Genomic DNA, 20,298 nt, shown 5'->3' with positions numbered 1-20,298 from the left:
CGTTTGCGACGAAATAGGAAATAGAGACGATATTTTTATTTATTTTTATTTATTTAAACCTTTTCTATACCGTCGTTTAGTAATGCACCATCACAACGGTTTCAGTTAGGCACAAATATGTGGTTTCTAAATTATCCATAGGGTGCCATTATTATACGGTTACATAGTTCAATAATATACTCTAAATGGGGAATGGGTGTGGTTACCATTTACGATTAACTGTCTCATTTAATACTTAATTGTGAGGAGATAATAAAAAATAAGCAGTTCTGCTTTTTCTTGGTGACTTCCTGCTTTGTGTATGTGTTGTTATTCCGCTACCTCACTGTGAAATGCTTTTTTTGAAAAGCCATGTTTTTAAGCCTTTTTTGAAGAGTTTTAATTCCTTCATTAGTCTTAATTCTAGTGGTAATGTGTTCCATAATAATGGTCCTGCCAAAGATAGTGCTCTCTCTCTAACTTGGGTCAGCTTTGCTGTTTTGACTGAGGGTATGGTTAGTAGAGCTTTATTGGCCGATCTGAGATTTCTTTGAGGGACATGTAATCGTAATGCGGTGTTTAGCCAGTCAGAGTTTTCGTCATTTATTAGCTTATGAACTGTGCATAGTGTTTTAAATTGAACTCTCTGTTCTATTGGGAGCCAGTGTAAATCTGCAAGTGTTTGGGTGATATTTCCTATTTTGTTGCGTTTTGGGGGGGGGGGGTGACAAAACGATAAGAAAACCCTCAACACAGAACGTAGTCGTTCTTCTGAGCTTATAGCTGGTCTTCATGTTATATGACTGAGTGGAGTTTTGATTTGTGAAATACGGGAATTTTACAGGCAGCATTCGATAGGCAGTAAAGCCGTATATCTATTATCAACTTTTGTTATTTCTCTCCACTGTATCATTAATGCACCAAGGAGCTCTTGTGATGAATGTGTTCGCTATTGGAGTAGCTGAAAGCGCTCAGCCCCGTGGTCTCATAACCTATTGAAAGTGGAGCAGTGTGTTAAATACTAAGGCATACCCTGCACTGCTTTATCGCTTAATAACAAAATGCAAGAAATGATATAGGAAACAAATCCAGCTGTAATTTTGCTGTCTGCTCACCTGAGGTCCCCACTGAGTGCTTGTGACATCACGATGCCTTCTTCAGCAACGGATTGTGATGTCACAAGTGGACAGAGGTAGAGGAAACGTGCAAGGAGCAGCAGTGAAGCAGTTCTGCTTCCATCCCAAATGTTTTCAGTGATAAGCATCAAGGGGGAAATTCACAAAGAGAGCAAACAAGAAATGTAAACATTGTTGCTCAATTTTTTTGTTCACACAGTTGCTGCTTCAAACTGCAGACTGTCATTATAAGATGCATTTAGATGTATGGTTTTAACTTTAGATGTGGCTTCAGTTTACAGTTGGCTTACTGTTACTTATGTGGACTCTTGGGCTGCAACAGGGTGGAGGATCCCACGGAGGAGCCCCCGAGCTCTCTGCCGCAGCAGGCGGACACTTCAACAAGTCTAAAGTCTAGGTGCGAGGCCTGACAGCCGCCGCCTGAGTGGGCCAATGGCCAGCAAGAGGAGTCCAGTGTATAATCCAATCCGGGGCAGGCGGCAGGCAAAGAGGAATCTGAGGCACAGTCCGAGTCAGGGCAGGCAGCAAGCAAGAGTAATCCAAGGTACAACCCAATCCGGGGCAGGCGGCAGGCAAAGAGGAATCCGAGGAACAGTCCGAGTCAGGGCAGGCAGCAAGCAAGAGTAGCCAAGGCACAGTCCGACGAGATAACAGGCAACCGCAGGAAACGCTTCAAACAGGGGACCTGTAGCTGAGGCCCCGAAGGCAAGTCAAGCTGCCCTTTAAGTAGGGGCAGCTTGATGACGTCCATCGCCTGCGCCGCCGAAGTTTCCCGCCGCGGACCCTTTAAGAACAGGGCTGCTGTGTGCGTGTGCGCCGGGGGGGGCCGACGGCAGCTCGTCTCTGACGCGGAATGGTGGCGGTCGGGCGTGACACCGCGGTCCATGAGTGGTAACACTTACTCTGCGGGTGATCTGTTGGATACATATAGCTCCCCTATGTCTGGAAGAATCTGCTTCTTAAAGCAGCTGTGACCTAAGGGCTTCTGTCAACCTCAATGCAGAATACTTTTATACTTTATAAATCCAAGAGCATAGAAGCAGTGACTTCCCAAAAGTGCTGTTTTGCCGTAAATATTGGCTTTTTATCAGTCGACTTTCAGAAACATGATAGTACCTCCAAAACTGAATATACGGGTAATTTGTGGCATCCAAAATTACAATTTAACCAAAGTAGATAGACCTGACAACTAACTTGGAGGTCATTATGGGTATTTTGAATTGTTGCACTTTTTTTTTTTTAACTCCGCTTATATAGATGTATTTTATGGAATCTGCAGGTTCTTGTGACCCAGACTGTCAAAGACAAGATGCTGAGCTCAAATGGACCTTGGTCTGAGTCAGCATGGGGTTTCTTATGATTCTGGGTCTTGTAGTCCTGCACTTGATCCAGACGAAAGCAGAATTACGAGTCCTACAAAGCTTAGAGATATGAGAGCCAGCAGCAGGACTGCCTCAGGTGGATAAGTAGCTCCATCAGTTTGCTTCAGCATGCCCTCGAATAGTGGCCAGGGCTCATGATGAGAACACCAAGGGAGAGCAAATCCTGTATGGCCAATCATACTAGGCCTGATTTTGAAAGCATTGCGTGTGTAAAATTGGTATACACACGTGTAAGTAGTCTCAAGTTATTCTGGAACACCTCAAGTACATGCGTAGGGACGTTCCGGGACGGGGTTCAGAAGAACACACTCAAGTTGCTATTTTGTAAGCAGAATAGGCGCATACGTTACCAAACTTGTCTGTATTCTTTTTACAGCTGCTAATTAAGTCGTGGAAGTGAAACTGCACTTGTCATGTGGCTGTACCTTTCGGGTGGGACTTCTGGCTTAAGGGGTGGTGAATCAGGGTGAAATGTTGGAGGGTCAGGGTGAACCGGGTGGAGGGGTCGGCCAACTGGTGATTCCAAGCACGCACACAAGTAGATATCTTCAGAAGGGAAGTACGCGCATTCTGTACAAAATACCTGTCTCCGCGTATAACTCAGGGTTATTACAGACACGTTACAGTTGTTTACGCATGTAAAATATATGTAATTTTATAAAATGGGAAAACAGAAAATATGCAGTATTTATATACTCTGCGGTTCCTGACACAGGTTATGAAATACTAGCATAAATCTTCACAGACCCACTTATCTGTACATTTAGTGACTTATGCAGACTGTTCATAATTGGGCTTCCTGCGGGTGTGCGTGCATTGCTATATCTCTCCCTGCATACAGAGATACTTGGATTTCTTGTTGCTGTTTTTCTCCCTCTGCTTTCCAGCTTTTTTTCCTTGGTTCCACCTTTTCTCTCTCTTTCTGTACTCTTTCCCTCTCTGTTTCCTGTATTCCCCCCGTTGCCCTTTCTTGCTAGGCTGTCTGCTCTCCTCCAGGGCCCTACCTGCTGACATCCACCAGCATTTATTCATGAGCCCGATCAGTGGTCCCTGTAAGAAATTTTAACAGCTAGGGGGCTGCTTCAGAGGCAGACAGGGCCTGCAGCCCTTAACCACATAATAGATACCTGGCTGGGAAAACTTTTCCCACTTTGTTGCTGCCATGGAAACAAGTTTCAGGTGACCCACATACCACCATCCAGAATGAAGCCGAGGGACCAAGCTTCTATTCTATTCTTAGTATTGGTAACATGGACTCTTTCCCTATTGACAGCCGAGAAATGAATATTCATGGAGATGAGGGAAGAAGCGGGCGTGTCCATCCTGCCTCGCCCTCTCCTTACCGGGTTAATTGTTTTTTCTAGTCTTGTTGTCAGTAGGAGGCGGGCAGGGTGCATCAGAAGCACGCGCCGTGTCTTTGCCCTCCCGCGTTCACCGTGAAATGAGATGACAGGGCCGTTCCCGGGCCTAGGACTCCCGTCCCTCCCCTTTGGTTTCATCTGCAGGTTTCCAACAGCAGGGGCTGCTTCAACAAGGCGGACCAAGGAGTCTGCTGGGTTTAAGTGCTCTCCTGTGGGGATACAGAGCAATTGTACAACACTGTGCTGGCCTCCCCCGAGTGCAATAATTCTTTTTTTTTTTTTCTTGCCTCTTCCCATCTTTCTTCCTGCATCTTTGCCCCCTCCCCCCAGATGACATGTCCTGAAGGCTGAAGGGCGCACCATTCAGCCGTGGCCGGCGGCAGATCGCTTGCTTCCTTCCCTGACCCTGAGCACAGCGAGCCAGTGCACCCAGCCGAGGAGCACATTTATTAAAACTGTTATGTGCATTGTGATATTTGGATAGGTATGCCCCGGGTAGTGTTTATTCCCCACTCAGATGTTCTCTTAGCCCCTGGCAGGGCCCTGCCAAGCACGAACCTCGTCTTAAGGGGCCCTTGGCAAGGGTGTCCAGTCAGTTAAGTCCAGCTCGGTGCCGTTTTCAACAGACCTGACCTTTGATTGGTTTTCCTGAAATGCTGCGTTCCAGGGATCCTTCCAGGTGGGCGCTGTATTGCATCCCTGCTACCTTGCAGCCTCCTCCTCTTTGGTTTACGCTGGGCCACCCAGCCCTTCTGTCCTGTCAGATAGAAGTTTCATTGAGCATCTCAGCCAGTGCTTTCTCGTTTGTCCTTCATTATTTCTGATGTTCCTCTTTAGGTCTGATTCCGGATCCAGGAAGAAGAGAAGACACAGGTGAGAGAGCCCAGACTTGGACTAGAATTTCCAGCTCCTGCCACATTGTATCTCCCACCCCCCTCCTCCCAAAAGTAATTGCTTGTTTACTTGTTTTCATGTCTGCACCCTTATGCTCCTGCTTCCTGATATTTACATAGAAACATAGAAATGGTGAACCAAAAGGACCAAATGGTCCGTCCAGTCTGCCCAGCAAGCTTATGGTAGTATCTGCTGCGCCGTGTAGGTTACCCCCATGCTTTTCAGTTTCCCAGACCATAAATATCCAGGCCCTTGTTGTTTGCTGTCTGAATCCAATTCCCCGTTTCCCCCTGCCGTTGAAGCAGAGAGCAGTGTTGGAGTTGCATCCACAGTATCAAGGCTTATTGCACCAGCACACACACACACACACACACAGCATAGGTCTCCAAGCAGTCTTAAAATTAAAGCCAACTGTATAGCAAAATGTAAATACCCTGTAAATGCCCGCTCATTAAATGCAAAATAATTTATTCTAATATTACAAGATTAATTCTGGCCCATTAAACAGGAAATCTGTCGGAAATTAAAGAGCTCAGCCTGCTCATGCCATCCATCTCTTTCTCTTAATACTCTTTTCAATGAGACTAATCTATTTTTAATATTGAAATGAATGGCTTCAGATTTATAACTGGGGTTGGTTCATTGGTTAAAGCAGTATTTGCACCCTCTGGGTTTCTGTTCAGTGTTAAATGAATAGCAGCTGAGAGGACCAGAAAAGCCTGAGCAGACTGGCTTCATGTTGTAGGTCAGTGTACAGCGGAAGTGGCTATCATCTGGTGGTTGGTGGCATCCATTCTGTTTGCAGCTAAAGCAGTCACAAGGCAAACAGGCCACTCAGTGCTTCACAGGCATTGGAAACTATAAACAAGCCTCTCCACGTGAAGAGACTCTGCGCATGCTTAGCCAAATTTAAGCAATGGTCTCTTTCCACGGTACATTCCCAGTCAGATAGTGAGGACTCAGGAAGCTCCAGTCACAACCAAGGATCCAGCTGTCTGACTGGGAATGCCTCTCACTGATGCATATGTGTGTGAGTCTCTGGTTTTTGACACCCCAGTCCCAGCTGGCAGGTGCCATGTCACCAATATAAAGCACTTCCATGTTGGGCATTAGCTCCTGGCACCCTTGTCGGGAATGGATGAGCAGGCTGGTTGGGAGAGGCAGGAAAATGAGATCTGTCATTCCAAGGATAAATGAAAGATTTTGCCTGTACTGTTAATCTGACATTTTTTGTTAGTGCTAACCTCATGAAGAATAGATCAATCAATTGATTGACCAAATGAATAGCTGATTGAATAAGTGTGAAAGAAAACTGTGTACCTCTCACCTCCTCTTCACTATGGCCGTGGTAGGTAGCACAGTATATTTATGCATTCCAGTTTCTTATTCGTCACTTCCCAAAGGCCCAAGGTGGCATGCATGTCAGCCTTGGAAAGGCGATTCCATGAAAAGAGGGGAATGATCTTAATATCCCACCAGAAATATGCACGATACAGGCAAATATAAGAAAACAGGACTAATGAAAAAAGATAGCCAGTTCACACTGGAGGCGTGATGTGAATCTGTTATGATCTCCGTGAGGAGATAGCAATCTGTTGTCAAAGCTCTGTAGAGAAAGCTTGGAGTTAGCAATCTGTCAGAAAGCTCTGTTGTTAAAGCTGGTATTAGCAATCTGTAGTTATTTAGAGTAGTTGTGGGTGGATCCCTGGACCAGCGTCAGGTGACCAAGCCCTCAGGGGAAATCCCGAGAGGCTGATCAGGCTTAGTGTAGGAAACAGGCACACACTAGTTCTTTTATTAGACAATATGATAAACCACCAGAGGTGGCAGTAGTGAGCTGGAAGCGCCCAGCTGGGCTGTAGTCCCTCAGGTATTGGAACAGCGATCCCAGGGTGGCTGAGCTGTAGAGAAAATAAAACGGTGAGTAGGCAGTATATGCAGAGTTCTGGAACAAGTCCTTGATGGTAAAACTCACACAATAGTCTCTTAAGGCAGCCCAGGAGATGGTATATATTAGGCCCTCAAGGAGCGAGTTCCTGAACCCAGGGAAAGCTCTGAGAGACAGATGGAAACTCACAATGTTGTAAGTAGCGATGACTTCTTAGCAGATGTGGTATTCAGGAGCAAGTCTGGGATGTGGGCCCTCGAGGAGCGAGTACCGGTTCCGGACTGCGACCTGCAAAGAAAAAGAGAAAGCGACGCCCCCAAGGAGCGGGTACCTCTAGTGAAGTCCGAGGAGGTAGAGTAGCTAGGGTTGCGGAGAGCGAATCCCATCCACAGCGACCAGGAGGAAGCTAGGTAACCAATCCCTTGCTAACTCATTATCAGCTCGATACAGTAAAGTTCAGTTGAAGATTTCTCGTCTGTAACGAGCTCGCTGCGCACAATTCGGACGCGTAAGGCAAACCAGCGATACAGTCTCCAGTTTTGCGCGTCCGTAGCGCTTCTTAAAACAGACGCGTAACCCTTCCCGCACCCGGCATGTAAATGAACGAATTAGCTGTATAATGAAGGAATTAGCTATTCCCCTCCGATACCATAACGGGCACTCAGGTTCTCTCATTAGTAACGCACTGTTTTGCCGCGGCCGTAACGTGTTAGTTTACCGCCTCCCCTTAGTAGGAGTTAGGACTGTGAGTCTAGTAACAAATCCATCGACACCGCTTAAGATACTCAAAACAATAAAACACAATTTAAAAAAAAAGCGATACAGAGATGATCGAGAAAATGTAATGATGTGGGACACATAAAACCTGTCAGAAGAAAAAATAAAAATTTTTAAATACCTGTCGGAGGGCCGCGTGGGTCCAGGCGGCCGGCGGCGGCGGGAGCCGGGTGGTCGCGTGTTAAATCTAGGCCGCGGGCGGGTGGGCGCCTGTTCCAGGCGGCGGCGGCGGCAGCGGCGGCGGGGGGACACGCGTTAGTTCAAGACGGCTGGCGGGCGGCGGGTGGTCGCGTGTTAAATCTAGGCCGGGTCCGCACAGGCGCAGCCCCCAACGGCAGTGAATGAATGCGCGCCTGTGCGGACCCGGCCTAGATTTAACACGCGACCACCCGCCGCCCGCCGGCCATCTCGAACTAACGCGTGTCCCCCCGCCGCCGCTGCCGCCACCGCCGCCTGGAACAGGCGCCCACCAGCCCGCGGCCTAGATTTAACACGCGACCACCCGGCTCCTGCCGCCGCCGGCCGCCTGGACCCACGCGGCCGTCTGAAACTAACACGCGACCACCGGCCCCCCGGATCCCACCGGCCGCCTGGACCCACGCGGCCCTCCAACAGGTATTTAAAAATTTTGATTTTTACACTTCCTGGTGCCTGTCATTTCAAATGTCATTTGAAATGACAGGTACCAGCGCACCCAGGTTACTGTATAGGCGCTGTATTAAGCGCCTATACAGTAAAATGGGTTACGCGGGCATAACCCTTCCCTACCGCTTTAAAGCCGCGGCATGCATTTGCATGCGATTAGAGGAGAGTATCGGGGAGTTAGTGAAGAGAACTGTGCGTGCGGGGAGGAAGGGTGCGCCTGACACTACCTCACTGTTTCTACCTCGACCTTACTGTATCGACCTGTATGTTAGCGAAAACTGAGACCTTAAATATCTGGAGCTGGTGACATCATCTCAGGGGGACGCCCCTGAGTTTCGCGCCAACACTGGTACATCAGTCGGGCCGCGCACGCGCGCCCTTAGGCATCTGATCAACATGGCGGCTTGCAGCATCGAGCCGGTCCGGGAACGCCGGAGGAGGACGGCCTGGAGACGCCGCAGCAGCTAGCCTTCCATCAACCCCGAAGGGAGTCGCCAATGAGGTAAGGTGGGCGGAGCAGAGACGTCGGATAGCGACGGACACAACAGTACCCCTCTTTAAAGGGCAGTCTCCTCTTCGGGTACCAGGTTTGAGTTTTGAAGGATGCGCGAGATGGAATCAACGAAGCATCACTTATCCATGATAATGGTCTGAGGCTCCCAAGTGTCAACTTCGGGGCCGAACCCTTCCCATCTTAGAAGGTAATCAAAATCTTGCCTCTATTACGAACATCCAGTATCTCTTGATTTTGATCTCAAGTCTTCTTCTGCATAGATGATAGGTGGATCTTGAAATTTGAAGACAATTCGCTGAGTATGTGCGGTTTCAGATGAAACGTAGAATGCGTGTGGAAATTGACCAGGTGGTAGCTTCAGACGGTAGGTGACTTTGCCAATACGATGAAGGACTGGGAATAGACCCATGTAGCGAGGAGCAATCCAAAGGGAGAATAGATGAATCAGAGGTGCTTGGTTAACAACCAGACCTTGTCTCCTGGCTTGAAGACTGGAGCCTGCGCAAGGAGCGCATAGTAGTACGTCTTAGCATGGTCACTCGCTTAAATGGGCATGTCCTTGATCTGAAGCCACAGTCTATGGAAATCATCAGCAGTGGTTAAGCTGCTGGGGACGTCACTGAAACTTCAGTGGAAGTGGTGATGTAGAGAAACGTCCAAAAACCACTTCAAGATGACAGTCCAGTACATATAGCTGGATGAAAATTGATGATGTTGCCAGCGGATACGGACTGGGTAGATACCAAGAGTATCTTCTTCGGATCTTAATATGTGCTGTGGCTCATTATGCACATCCTCTGAATGGAAAAGAGCGTAACAGAGATACTCTAAGGTATAGGATCCGTGAATACAGTAATGATGTTGAGTACCTTCGAGCCACGGTGAACATTGAAGGCAGAAGAATATCAGCAACAATGGAAAGGGCTGCTGGGGACATCATAGCATTCTTCAATAGAAGTGGCGGTGTTGAGAAATGTCCAAAACCCACCTCAAGTTGTAGTGCAATAGTGGATCTTCTGAATTGGTGAGAGGACTCTTCAGATATTCCACTAGAGTTTAAGGAGTAAAGTTGCCTCTTTTCCCTGAGTCCACCAGGGCAGGAGTCTGAACCGAACCCAGTCTGCAGGTCAAAGAGACTGGGAGAGAATGCGGAGGAGAAGACGCGGTAAGGCCCAAGAACAGTCCTCCCAAGGACTTAGGCCCGTCCGTTTCCCGAACGAATAGAGCATGTAGACGAATAGAGCATGTAGAGACATCAAGGCCAGGCTGACATGCACAGGCCATGCTTCTTCCGAAATCTTCTCTCTTTAGAAGTCAAATGTCCACGACCAAGTTGCATTGGTTCATCTTTATCAGCAGCAGAAGTTACTGGAACATTTCGAGGTGCAGGTATCGAGCTAGCCTGATTCAACCCGGATAACCAGAGTTCCTTCACCTTGTCCCGGAGCCTATGATCGATCCGAGTAGCCAAGGCTACTAATTCATCCAGCGAGTCAGGTGTTTCACGAGCAGCCAGCTCGTCTTTTAAATGGGTATCTAGGCCTCTGCAAAAGAGAGTCTTGAGACATTTGGGGTCCCAGCAAAGTTCTGCCACAAGACTTTTAAACTCTATGGCAAATTCAGCCAATGATCTGTTGCCTTGCTTCAAATCCACTAAAGCAAAACCGGCTACAGAATTTCGAGCAGGGTCATCAAAAATGGATTTAAATAAGTCCATAAATCCTTCTATGTTCTGCAAAATAGGGTCCTTGTGCTCCCACAAAGTAGATGCCCAAGACAAGGCCCTACCATCCAAGTAAGAAAGGATGTAGGTAGTCTTGGAGAGAGCAATAGGAAATAAAGATGGTTGTAGGATGAAATGCATGCAGCACTGGTTTAAAAAGCCCCGGGTCTTCTGTATTTCTCCAGAGAAGCGAATCGGAGCCACCAGTTGTACAGCAGTCTTTAAAGTTACCTCCTATAACTGACTTTCATAGTTAGAAGCAGTACTTTGAATTTTCTGTTTGTGTAGCTGATGAAACGCTGAAGTAAGTTTTTCCAAAGCGTCCTGTTGTTCCGCAATACGCTGAGACAGGCCCGGTATAGCCTGCAAAGCATTGAGTTGTGCTGGATCCATGTAGTTACATGAACTCTGGAATCAAGCCGAAACCCAGGAGTCAAGGTGGATCCTTGAAGTTAAGCGGAACCCTGGACACAAGCCGGATCCATGGAGGTAACCGGAACCTTGGAGACAAGCCAGATCCATGGAGTTAGCAATCTGATGTGAATCTGCTATGATCTCCGTGAGGAGATAGCAATCTGTTGTCAAAGCTCTGTAGAGAAAGCTAGGAGTTAGCAAACTGTCAGAAAGCTCTGTTGTTAAAGCTGGTATTAGCAATCTGTAGTTATTTAGAGTAGTTGTGGGTGGATCCCTGGACCAGCGTCAGGTGACCACGCCCTCGGGGGAAATCCCGAGAGGGACCACTGGTCAGGCTTAGTGTAGGAAACAGATACACACTAGTTCTTTTATTAGAAAATATGATAAACCACCAGAGGTGGCAGTAGTGAGCTGGAAGCGCCTGGCTGGGCTGTAGTCCCTCAGGTATTGGAACAGTGATCCCAGGGTGGCTGAGCTGTAGAGAAAATAAAACAGTGAGTAGGCAAGACATGCAGAGTTCTGGAACAAGTCCTTGATGGTAACACTCACACAATAGTCTCTTAAGGCAGCCCAGGAGATGGTATATATTAGGCCCTCGAGGAGCGAGTACCTGAACCCAAGGAAAGCTCTGAGAGATAGATGGAAACTCACAATGTTGTAAGCAGCGATGACTTCTTAGCAGAAGTGGTATTCAGGAGCATGTCTGGGACGTGGCCCCTCGAGGAGCGAGTACCGGTTTCGGACTGCGACCTGCAAAGAAAAAGAGAAAGCGAGGCCCCCGAGGAGCGGGTACCTCTAGTGAAGTCCAAGGAAGCAAAGTTGCTAGGGTTGCGGAGAGCGAATCCCATCCACAGCGACCAGGAGGAAGCTAGGTAACCAATCCCTTTCTAACTTGTTTTGTTAGCGAAAACTGAGACCTTAAATATCTGGAGCTGGTGACGTCATCTCAGGGGGACGCCCCTGAGGTTCGCGCCCCCACTGGTACATCAGTCGTGCCGCACGCGCGCCCTTAGGCATCTGGTCAACATGGCGGCCTGCAGCGTCGAGCCGGTCCGGGAACGCCGGAGGAGGACGGCCTGGAGACGCTGCAGCAGCTAGCCTTCCATCAACCCCGAAGGGAGTCGCCAACGAGGTAAGGTGGGCAGAGCAGAGATGTCGGACAGTGACGGACACAACAAGGCGCCATACATGCTCCATGAGTGCACTGCACCCCCAAAACGGCTCACAAGGGGATATTCACCTTCACATGTGCATGGCTTTTATTCACCTTCCAGAGGCCAAATATATTGATGCCTGCCCAAGACAGGAATAGACCTCAGCTGCCACCGTTTTTTTACAGGCAGTTTCCAATTACGGTATTTTCTTTTCCTCCCATGGAAGATGATGAGAGTTGCAGTGGTTTTCTACCCAATCCTCAGGACACATCTAGCCAGTCGGGTTTTAAAGATATCCACAATGAATAGTCATGAGATAGATTTGCATACAATGGAGGCTGTACATGAAAATCTAACTTTTGCATAGTCATTGTGGATATCCTAAAAACGTGACTGGATAGGTGTCTCCTGAGGTCTGGTTTGAGACTTTAGTGTAAAAATTGATAATTTACAGTTCAATTTTCTCTGTAACTGATTGATAAACAAGAATGGAAAGCAGGAGTTTATTGAGGCACTTCACTTTCACAAATCAGAACCTATGATATTATAATCACTACTCTTTTGTGCCTACCACCTAACTTATCCATTTGCATGTTTTTCATTTTATTCACAATCATACAATTTTCTTTATTAGCTCTGTGTATGACACAAAGTCAAACATCTTGGTAAAATCCAAATAATGTTATATGCTGTTGCTTCCATCTGTCTGTCTGTTAATGACCTAAAAATATCTTAGGGTGATTTGACACAATCTGTCTACTGCAGGTCTACTCTCTTCTGTAATAACTCCATTACTATCTAAATGAGTCGTTAGCATTTCCTTATGAATAGACACTAGTATTTTTTCTGTATTATTTAACTTTCATCCTTAAGATACATGTGGTATTCAACTTACTTCATAATTCTCATACTCAAAAGATATGAGAAGAAACTCACTGTAAATGACTGGCTTAAACCACAGGAGCTGGGTGCATTCCTGGAGCATCTTCTGTGTTTTCAGTTTTGTGCTGTTTTGCAGGTCCAGGAGCCCAAAGAACAAAAGGAAAGACAAAAATAAAGAAAGGAAGAGGTAAGATGACACATGGAGATGGAATAGTAGTCTGTGAATGCAATGCTTTCTCAATGCGAGATAGAGATTCTCTTTGCAAAACAGCAGGGCGGTATATTCCCTTTTGGCAACTTCGCAGTGTTAGATATTACAAAGCAGATAATTTAGATATGTTTTATACATATAAATAACTCTGTGCTGCTCTGAAACCAGGAAGAAACAAGCTGGAAGGAAAAGACTGAAGGCTTGCCCTGTCCTGTATCCCTCATATTAGTTCAGTACATTAACTTGCACCTTCTGTGTTTTGAAATTGGCATTGCTTTACTGATTAACCTGTACGAGGAAGGACTGAGGATGTAGATTCCACTCTCTTGGGACGTCTCTCATTCTCTGCTGCTCACTTCCTAAACTTATATGGGCTGATAGGGGGAACCCAATGCAGTGTCAAGAACAGCCATAGATGGTGGTATCTGTGAGCTCCTAGGGAGGGGCTTTCATCTTTAGTGACTGCAGTAGGTTTATAATCAGTTCCTGTGACTTTCTGGTAGGGATTGGTAGGCAGGGAACTTATTTGGAGCACCTGATGAGGTCTAACATGTTGCCACTTCTTGGGTGGAGGGGGTGCGACACAGTAGAGTGAAAACAAAAGAGGGAGAGGAATGAGCAGGCAGGCAGGTAAAAGTTGCTTGAGTTCTCCTACTAACCCAACTCAAAGCGAGGCCCTGATGAAGACCCAGAAGGTTGAAGACTTAGGTCCTGAGAGATTTAGTTCAAACTCTGCAATACTGAATAGTATTTTCCTTGAATGTGGAAACTTTACAAGGCGATACAGATAACAGCTCTTCTGTAGGATCAATCCCATGGCAAAGTGTATTTCTTACATTGCAGTCGGAGCTTGAGCCAGACTAAGTGGCAGGTGCATCTCCAGTTTCCCCTTTACACTGAATGGGAGTTCAGGATCTTGCTTCATCTTTTGGTTGAAATCCTTCACACTCCCCTCTTCCTCCCCCCCCTCCCCACCACTCCTTGTTCTCTTGCAGGTTTCACAGTGAGTCTCCAGCCCGAAGATCGCACAGGCATAGCAGCTGCAGTTCTCACAGTGCATCGCCCTCTTCTGATTACAGTGTCTCCAAATCGCCTGGCAGGTAGGCTGAAAGATGCTGAGAAACTGAGCCATATCCTTTATCTCAATGCCCAAAGCTCAGCAAGAATCCACAATGAGCAGGTTTTCCTGGAATCTGCAGAAAATAAAATAAATAAATAGATACATTGGGCAGAAGCATCTGGAAATCTCCCATATCGCCATGTGCCTTTTTTTTTTTTTTTTAATGAAATCCTATAAATTTTGCTGTACTTTTTTCTTCCTTTGGCAGGTTATAGTAATTTCAGTACAATGGCTTGGCTGCACGATCCAGGCAGAGCATGCTGGCATAATGTGAAGCAGGGCAGTGTGAGAAGCAGGCATTGTGTTGAGTAGGGTTATCGAAGCACAGCTTGGTAAACTCGGGCCACAGAAAGACCCGCTAACTTACCCTGTGTCACACAGGGAGACAACCAGAGATTAAAAACTCAAAACTCAAGTCCCAGGATGCCCCCCCCCCCCCCCGAATGCTTCCTCCCTAACTGTGCATTCACAGGATCAAGCTTCTCAGGTCTGTCCTCCTTGAGAGAAACAGGAAACTGTGGAGATTAAAGGATTTTATTTTTTCATTCACCCTGAAATCTGGACTTAGAAAACGTTATGGCCAAAACGTTATTTGAGGACTTTGGTGAGTAAAAGTGATCACATCCTATATTAAAAACAAAAGCATTTTCAGGCTAACATTATACTGAGGCTGTGGCCTTTGTCATAAAAATGCATTGGCCTCCCTTCCCTCTCATGTATTACTCCTGGGGGAATTCTGCGCAAACAAATTTTAAATTCTGTGCACAAAAACGTATAGTTTGACCCCGTTCTCAGTACTGCCCCTCACACAGGCTCCCTCTGTCCCTCCCTTTCACACACGTGCTCCCTCTCTCTAGACACATACATATACACACCCTCAATACAGGGCCCTCTCTCTTGCATACATACCCACACAAGCTCCCTTTCTCTCTCACACATACATCCTCACACTGGCTACCTATGTCTCTCTCTCACACAACCCTTCACACAGGCTAGCACTCTCACATACACAGGATCCCTTTTCATACACTCCAGCTCCCAATCTCTCACACACATACACACTTCTTCACAATCTCCTCATATAGGCTCCCACTCTCTGGCACCCACACTCAAGCACACCCCTGCTCTCTCTCTCTCACCCCTCCCTCCTGCTCTCTAGCTCTCTCACACCCCCTCCCTCCCCTCTTCCCTGTCCTCTCACACCCCCTTCCCCCTCCCCATCCCCTCCCCCCCCCCCCTCTCTCACACCCCTCCCCCTCCCCCTCTCACACCCCCTCCCCCTCCTCCTCCCTCTCACATTCCCCTCCCCTCCTCTCACACCCCCTCCCCCCCCCCCCATATACACATCTCTCTACACACACTCTCACCGGACCTTCATCTTCACCGTAAGCGGAGCGTGTCCCACGGCACACCGAGGCCTTCATTTTCACCACAAACGGTGTGTGCTCTGTTCGCAGCATGCCGGGTTCTCCTCTGACATTCTCTGCGCAGAATTTGGCAATTCTACACAGGGGGGGGGGGGGGAATGCTGCACAAATTCTGCACAATTGTACTGGGTGACTGTAGGTAACCATATCACCTGCAAAGGAGTAGAGACTTCTGCACAGAGCACAGACTAATGCCACTTCTGCATCATGTCACCCTTGAGTAGAAAAGTCTCCTTCCAACTCACCTCTTCCACTTGTAATTTCGACCAAGTTATCTCCTGTCCAAGACTACAAATAGTGATAAAAGAGAAATGTCAGTCACTTAGTCTCTCACACACATGGAGAATGATTATTATTCCATCTCTACTCAGTTACGTGGCTAGAAAGGCAGATATACCTCCTCCTGTTTTCATAATGGAAGGCCTTTATTGAAAAGCTGTATCATATTAGCATGTGAAATGGCCTAGAACCCTCTTAAATACTTCTGCAGTGCTTCCCCTGTGGTTGCATCTGGCATTCTTTTGTCCCTCACGTGGTTGTCAATGTTATATGAGTGATCGGCACCAGCGGTGGCAGTGACTATCCCAAGGTTGCAGCCTACCTCCATCTGATGCTCCAGAGACACAACATCCACCTCCAAAAAGTACTAGAGAATCCTTCTTCCAACCCAGTAAGTACTTGTCCTTGTATTGTTGTTTGATGTAACTGTGAGTGAGTGTGTGTATACAATATATATTGAGGAGGGTTAGAGGGCAGGTTGTGTATAGCTGATGTGTCTTTTCTGTGCATGCTTGTATTATCAGTCATGGATACAAAAAATAGATCAACTAAGGAGCAGATTTTAAATACTTGCGCGATCGCGAGCTTTTGTTCGCGCACCAGGCGTGAACAAAAGTACGCTGGATTTTATAAGATACGTGCGTAGCCGCGCGTATCTTATAAAATCCGGGGTCGGCGCGTGCAAGGGGGTGCACATTTGTGCAACCTGCGCGCGCCGAGCCCAGCGCGTGCTGCCTGTTCCCGAAATCGGAGCAGCCTCGGAGGGAACTTTCCTTCGCCCTCCCCCCACCTTCCCCTCCCTTCCCCTACTTAACCCACCCCCCCGGCCCTATCTAAAAAAACCCCCCCACCACCTTTGTCTGCAAAGTTACGCCTGCTGAAAGCAGGCGTAACTTTGCGCACGTCGCCGGCAGCCCCGCTCCGTCCTCCGGTCCCGGGGGCTGGTCCAGAGGCCTCGACCACGCCCCCGGGCCCGCCCCCGAAACACCGCATTGTTTCAGGAAAGCCCCCGGACACGCCCCTTTTCGAAAGCCCCGGGACTTACGCGCATCCTGGGGCTTTATGCGCGCCAGCGGCCTATGCAAAATAGGTGCGCCGGCGCGCGCAGGCCTTTTAAAATCTGCCGGAGGCAGCCGGTACAGCATCCATTTGCCGCTGTGCCGGGGGATCATGCGCAGACAGCCTGCCGGCACACGCAACTTACACCAGCTCAGGAGCTGGCATAAGTTCGAAAACAAAGAAAAAAAAAAGGGCCTTTCAAGGGGTCAGGGAGAAGGGGAAGAGGGAGGGAGGGTAGGTAGGGGGGGGGTAGTAAAGTTCCCTCCCGGTCCGCTCCTTAATTGGAGCAGACTGGGAGGGAACTGTGGGAGGCCCAATCTCGTCACCGTGTGTAAATTGCTTTTTTCAAACCCCCCTTGCACATGCTGTCCTGGATTTTATAACATGCGCGCGCCAACGCACGCTTGTTATAAAATCACGCATCAATTTTTAAAATCTACCCCTTGGTGTTGGAGCTGTAGATTTGCATCTTGTCATCATTCCAGTCATTAGTTCAAATTTGATCATTTATGATCACTATTGCCAAGTGGCCAAACCACCGTTACCTCTCTCACCAAATCCTGTCCTCCTCTGAGAATTAGATCTAAAATAGCTCCCTCTCTCATTGGTTGCTGAACGAATTGCTCCATGAAGCAATTCTTAATTCCATCCATGAACTTCATTTCTCTAGCATGTACTGATGTTACATTTACCCAGACAATATTGGGATAATTTAAATCTCCATTAGCACTGCCTAATTGGTTAGCTTCCTGATTTCTCTTAGCATCTCATCCTCTGTCTGACCATTTTGTCCAGGTGAACGGTAGTATACTCCTATCACTATACTCTTACCCAATACAATTGGGATTTCCACCCATATAGATTCTACTGAGCATTTAGTCTCTTGTATGATCTTTATCCTGTTGGACTCTATGCCTTCCCAGACATAAAGTGCCACACCACCACCAATTTGATCCTCCCTATCATTGCGATATAATTTGTACCCTGATATAGCACTGTCCCATTGGTTTTTCTCCTTCCACTAGGTTTCTGAGATGCTAGTTATGTCTATCTCATCATTCACTGCTATACACTCTAATTCTCCCATCTTACTTCTTAGATTTCTAGCATTGACATACAGACATTTCAAAGTGTGTTTTTGGTTTGTATTAACAACCTGCTTTTCAGTTGATAGGAATAATTTGGAATCCTTTAGCTCAGGTGATTCTCTACTTATAGGCACATGGACTCCTTTTGCTTTTATTGGAACCTCTCTGTTGGGGTGCCCTAACTCTCCAGTTTCATTAGTATCCTTTGAAGATACCTTCCTCCAAACCATGCACTTCTGAGTAACTGTCGGCTTTCCCCCTTGTTCTAGTTTAAAAGCTGCTCTGTCTCCTTTTTAGAAATTAGCGCCAGCAGCCTGGATCCACTCTGGTTAAGGTGAAGCTGATCCTTTTGAAAAAGTCTTCCCCTTCCCCAAAAGGTTCCCCAGTTCCTTACAAAACTGAATCCCTCTTCCCTGCACCATTATCTCATCCACACAGTGAGAATCCGGAGCTCTGCCTGCCTCTGGGGACCTGCTAGTGGAACAGGGAGCATTTCAGAGAATTCCACCCTGGAGGTTCTGGATTTTAGCTTTCTACCTAAAATCCTAAATTTGGCTTCCAGAACCTCCTTCCCACATTTTCCTATGTTGTTGGTGCCCACATGTACCAAGACAGCTGGCTCCTCCCCACAACCATCTATAATCCTATCTAGGTGACGTGTGAAGTCCGCGACCTTAGCACCAGGCAGGCAAATTACCAGGCGGTCCTCAGGTTCACTAGGCACCCAGCTATCTACATTTCTAATAATTGAATTACCAACTATGATGGCTGACCTAACCCTTCCCTCCTGGCAGTAGGCCTGGGAGACTAGTCCTCCGTGGAAGAGAACAATGCATAACCTGGAGAGCAGGTCCTTGCTACAGGATCACTTCCTGCTACACCAGGGTGATAACTCTCCTACCGGGAGACCTTTCTGATCCAAGGCAGCACTAGGGCTGCCAGGCTGGATTAGGGACTTGGCAACTATGTCCCTGAAGGTCTCATCAATGTACCTCTCTGTTTGCCTTAGCTCCTCTAGATCTATCACTCTATCCTCCAGAGATTGAACTCATTCTCTGAGAGCCAGGGGCTCTTTGCACCGGATGCACATATACAATCTGCCTCCGGCGGGTAAACAAAATCATACATGTGACACTCGATGAAAAAGACTGGAATGCCCCCTTCTTGCTACTAGACTGCTGCCTTCATCTTAATTTTGTTGAGTTCCTAATTAAGTTTAGGTTGCTATTGGAGTTGGAAATAGAGTCCCTTAAATGTATAGGTATATTCACTAGTTAATCTGGTAATGACGTACAAGGGGATGATTAAACTCTCAGTAAGGGCTGGTGCAATACTATGATTTAGGTAAGAGTCTGATTGATTTTTTAGGAGGAAGTGTCTTGCCTATAAATCAAGGTATGAGCTAGGGGTAGGTGGGTGGGAAATACAGACACTAAAATTAACTCCTTCTGGCTTGCTTATTATCTCAGACACACACAAACTCTAAAATATATTTATATATATCCCACTATTTCACCTCTCTGCAAACTACTGAGAATCTGGGCTTGGCCACTGAAGGAGTCAAGATGCTGGGCTCAATTACGTTATATATTTATCTATATGTGGACACCCCCAAGGAAGTAGATAAATACAGAGAGATCTAAGAGAGCATGCAGAGTGGTTGTGTGCTTGGCAGCCAAGCTTCAATGCAAAAATCAAAAAAAGAGTCATGCATTTGGGTACAGATATCCATGAGAACAGTCTGTAATATTGGTGATATACTGATGTGCACTAAGCAAGAGAAAGTTCTTAGGATGATCATATCTGATAATCTCAAAGTAGCAAAACAGTGGTGGTAGCCAGAGCCAGAGGAATACTAGGGTGCATGCAGAGAGGCATATCCAGTAGGGAAAAAAGGTAATGCCTTTGTATAGGTTGTTGATGAGTGATGCGTCTAGTTCTGGAGGCCAAATATCTACAAGCAAGTTTGCTTACCGTAAACGGTGTTTTCCGTAGTTAGCAAGATGATTTAGCCATGCTTTCCTGGGTGACATCATCCAGTGTCACAGGGTGGAGCTGTCCCTCCAAGCTTGCTGAACTTTCCACTTGTATGGCTGTGTGACATGCCGCGCGCATGTTATAAAATACAGGGTCGACGCGCACAAGGCTGTGCAAAATTGGCAGCCACGCAAGATAGGCTCAGCGTGCGCAGGGGGTGGAAGGGGCAGCTTTTCAGGGGTTACGCACGTATCTTACACGAGTAACCCTTTGAAAATCTGCCCCATAGTGTCTGTGCTCTGTCCTCGGGGAGAAATGCCCTGCACAATGGCATGTGAATCTTTGCTCCTATAAATTGAAGAAGTTGACAAGGTGAGATTTTTTGTAA

The 20,298-nt window shown here is 47.2% G+C and overlaps 1 protein-coding gene across 1 annotated transcript in view; it reads left to right on the top strand.

The window, feature by feature from the left end:
• SRRM3 (serine/arginine repetitive matrix 3) overlaps positions 1 to 20,298 on the top strand; it is a 236,955-nt gene that overhangs the window by 141,435 nt on the left and 75,222 nt on the right. The window contains exons 6-8 of the mRNA XM_029613117.1: positions 4,696 to 4,731; positions 12,886 to 12,936; positions 13,956 to 14,060. Coding sequence (XP_029468977.1) covers positions 4,696 to 4,731; positions 12,886 to 12,936; positions 13,956 to 14,060 — 192 coding nt within the window. The remainder of the gene's footprint in view (positions 1 to 4,695; positions 4,732 to 12,885; positions 12,937 to 13,955; positions 14,061 to 20,298) is intronic.

This window comes from Rhinatrema bivittatum, chromosome 8, assembly GCF_901001135.1.
Source record: "Rhinatrema bivittatum chromosome 8, aRhiBiv1.1, whole genome shotgun sequence".
Lineage (NCBI taxonomy): Eukaryota > Metazoa > Chordata > Amphibia > Gymnophiona > Rhinatrematidae > Rhinatrema > Rhinatrema bivittatum.
Note: the sequence above shows the minus strand (reverse complement) of the source record. Positions and strands in the feature narration are given on the sequence as shown.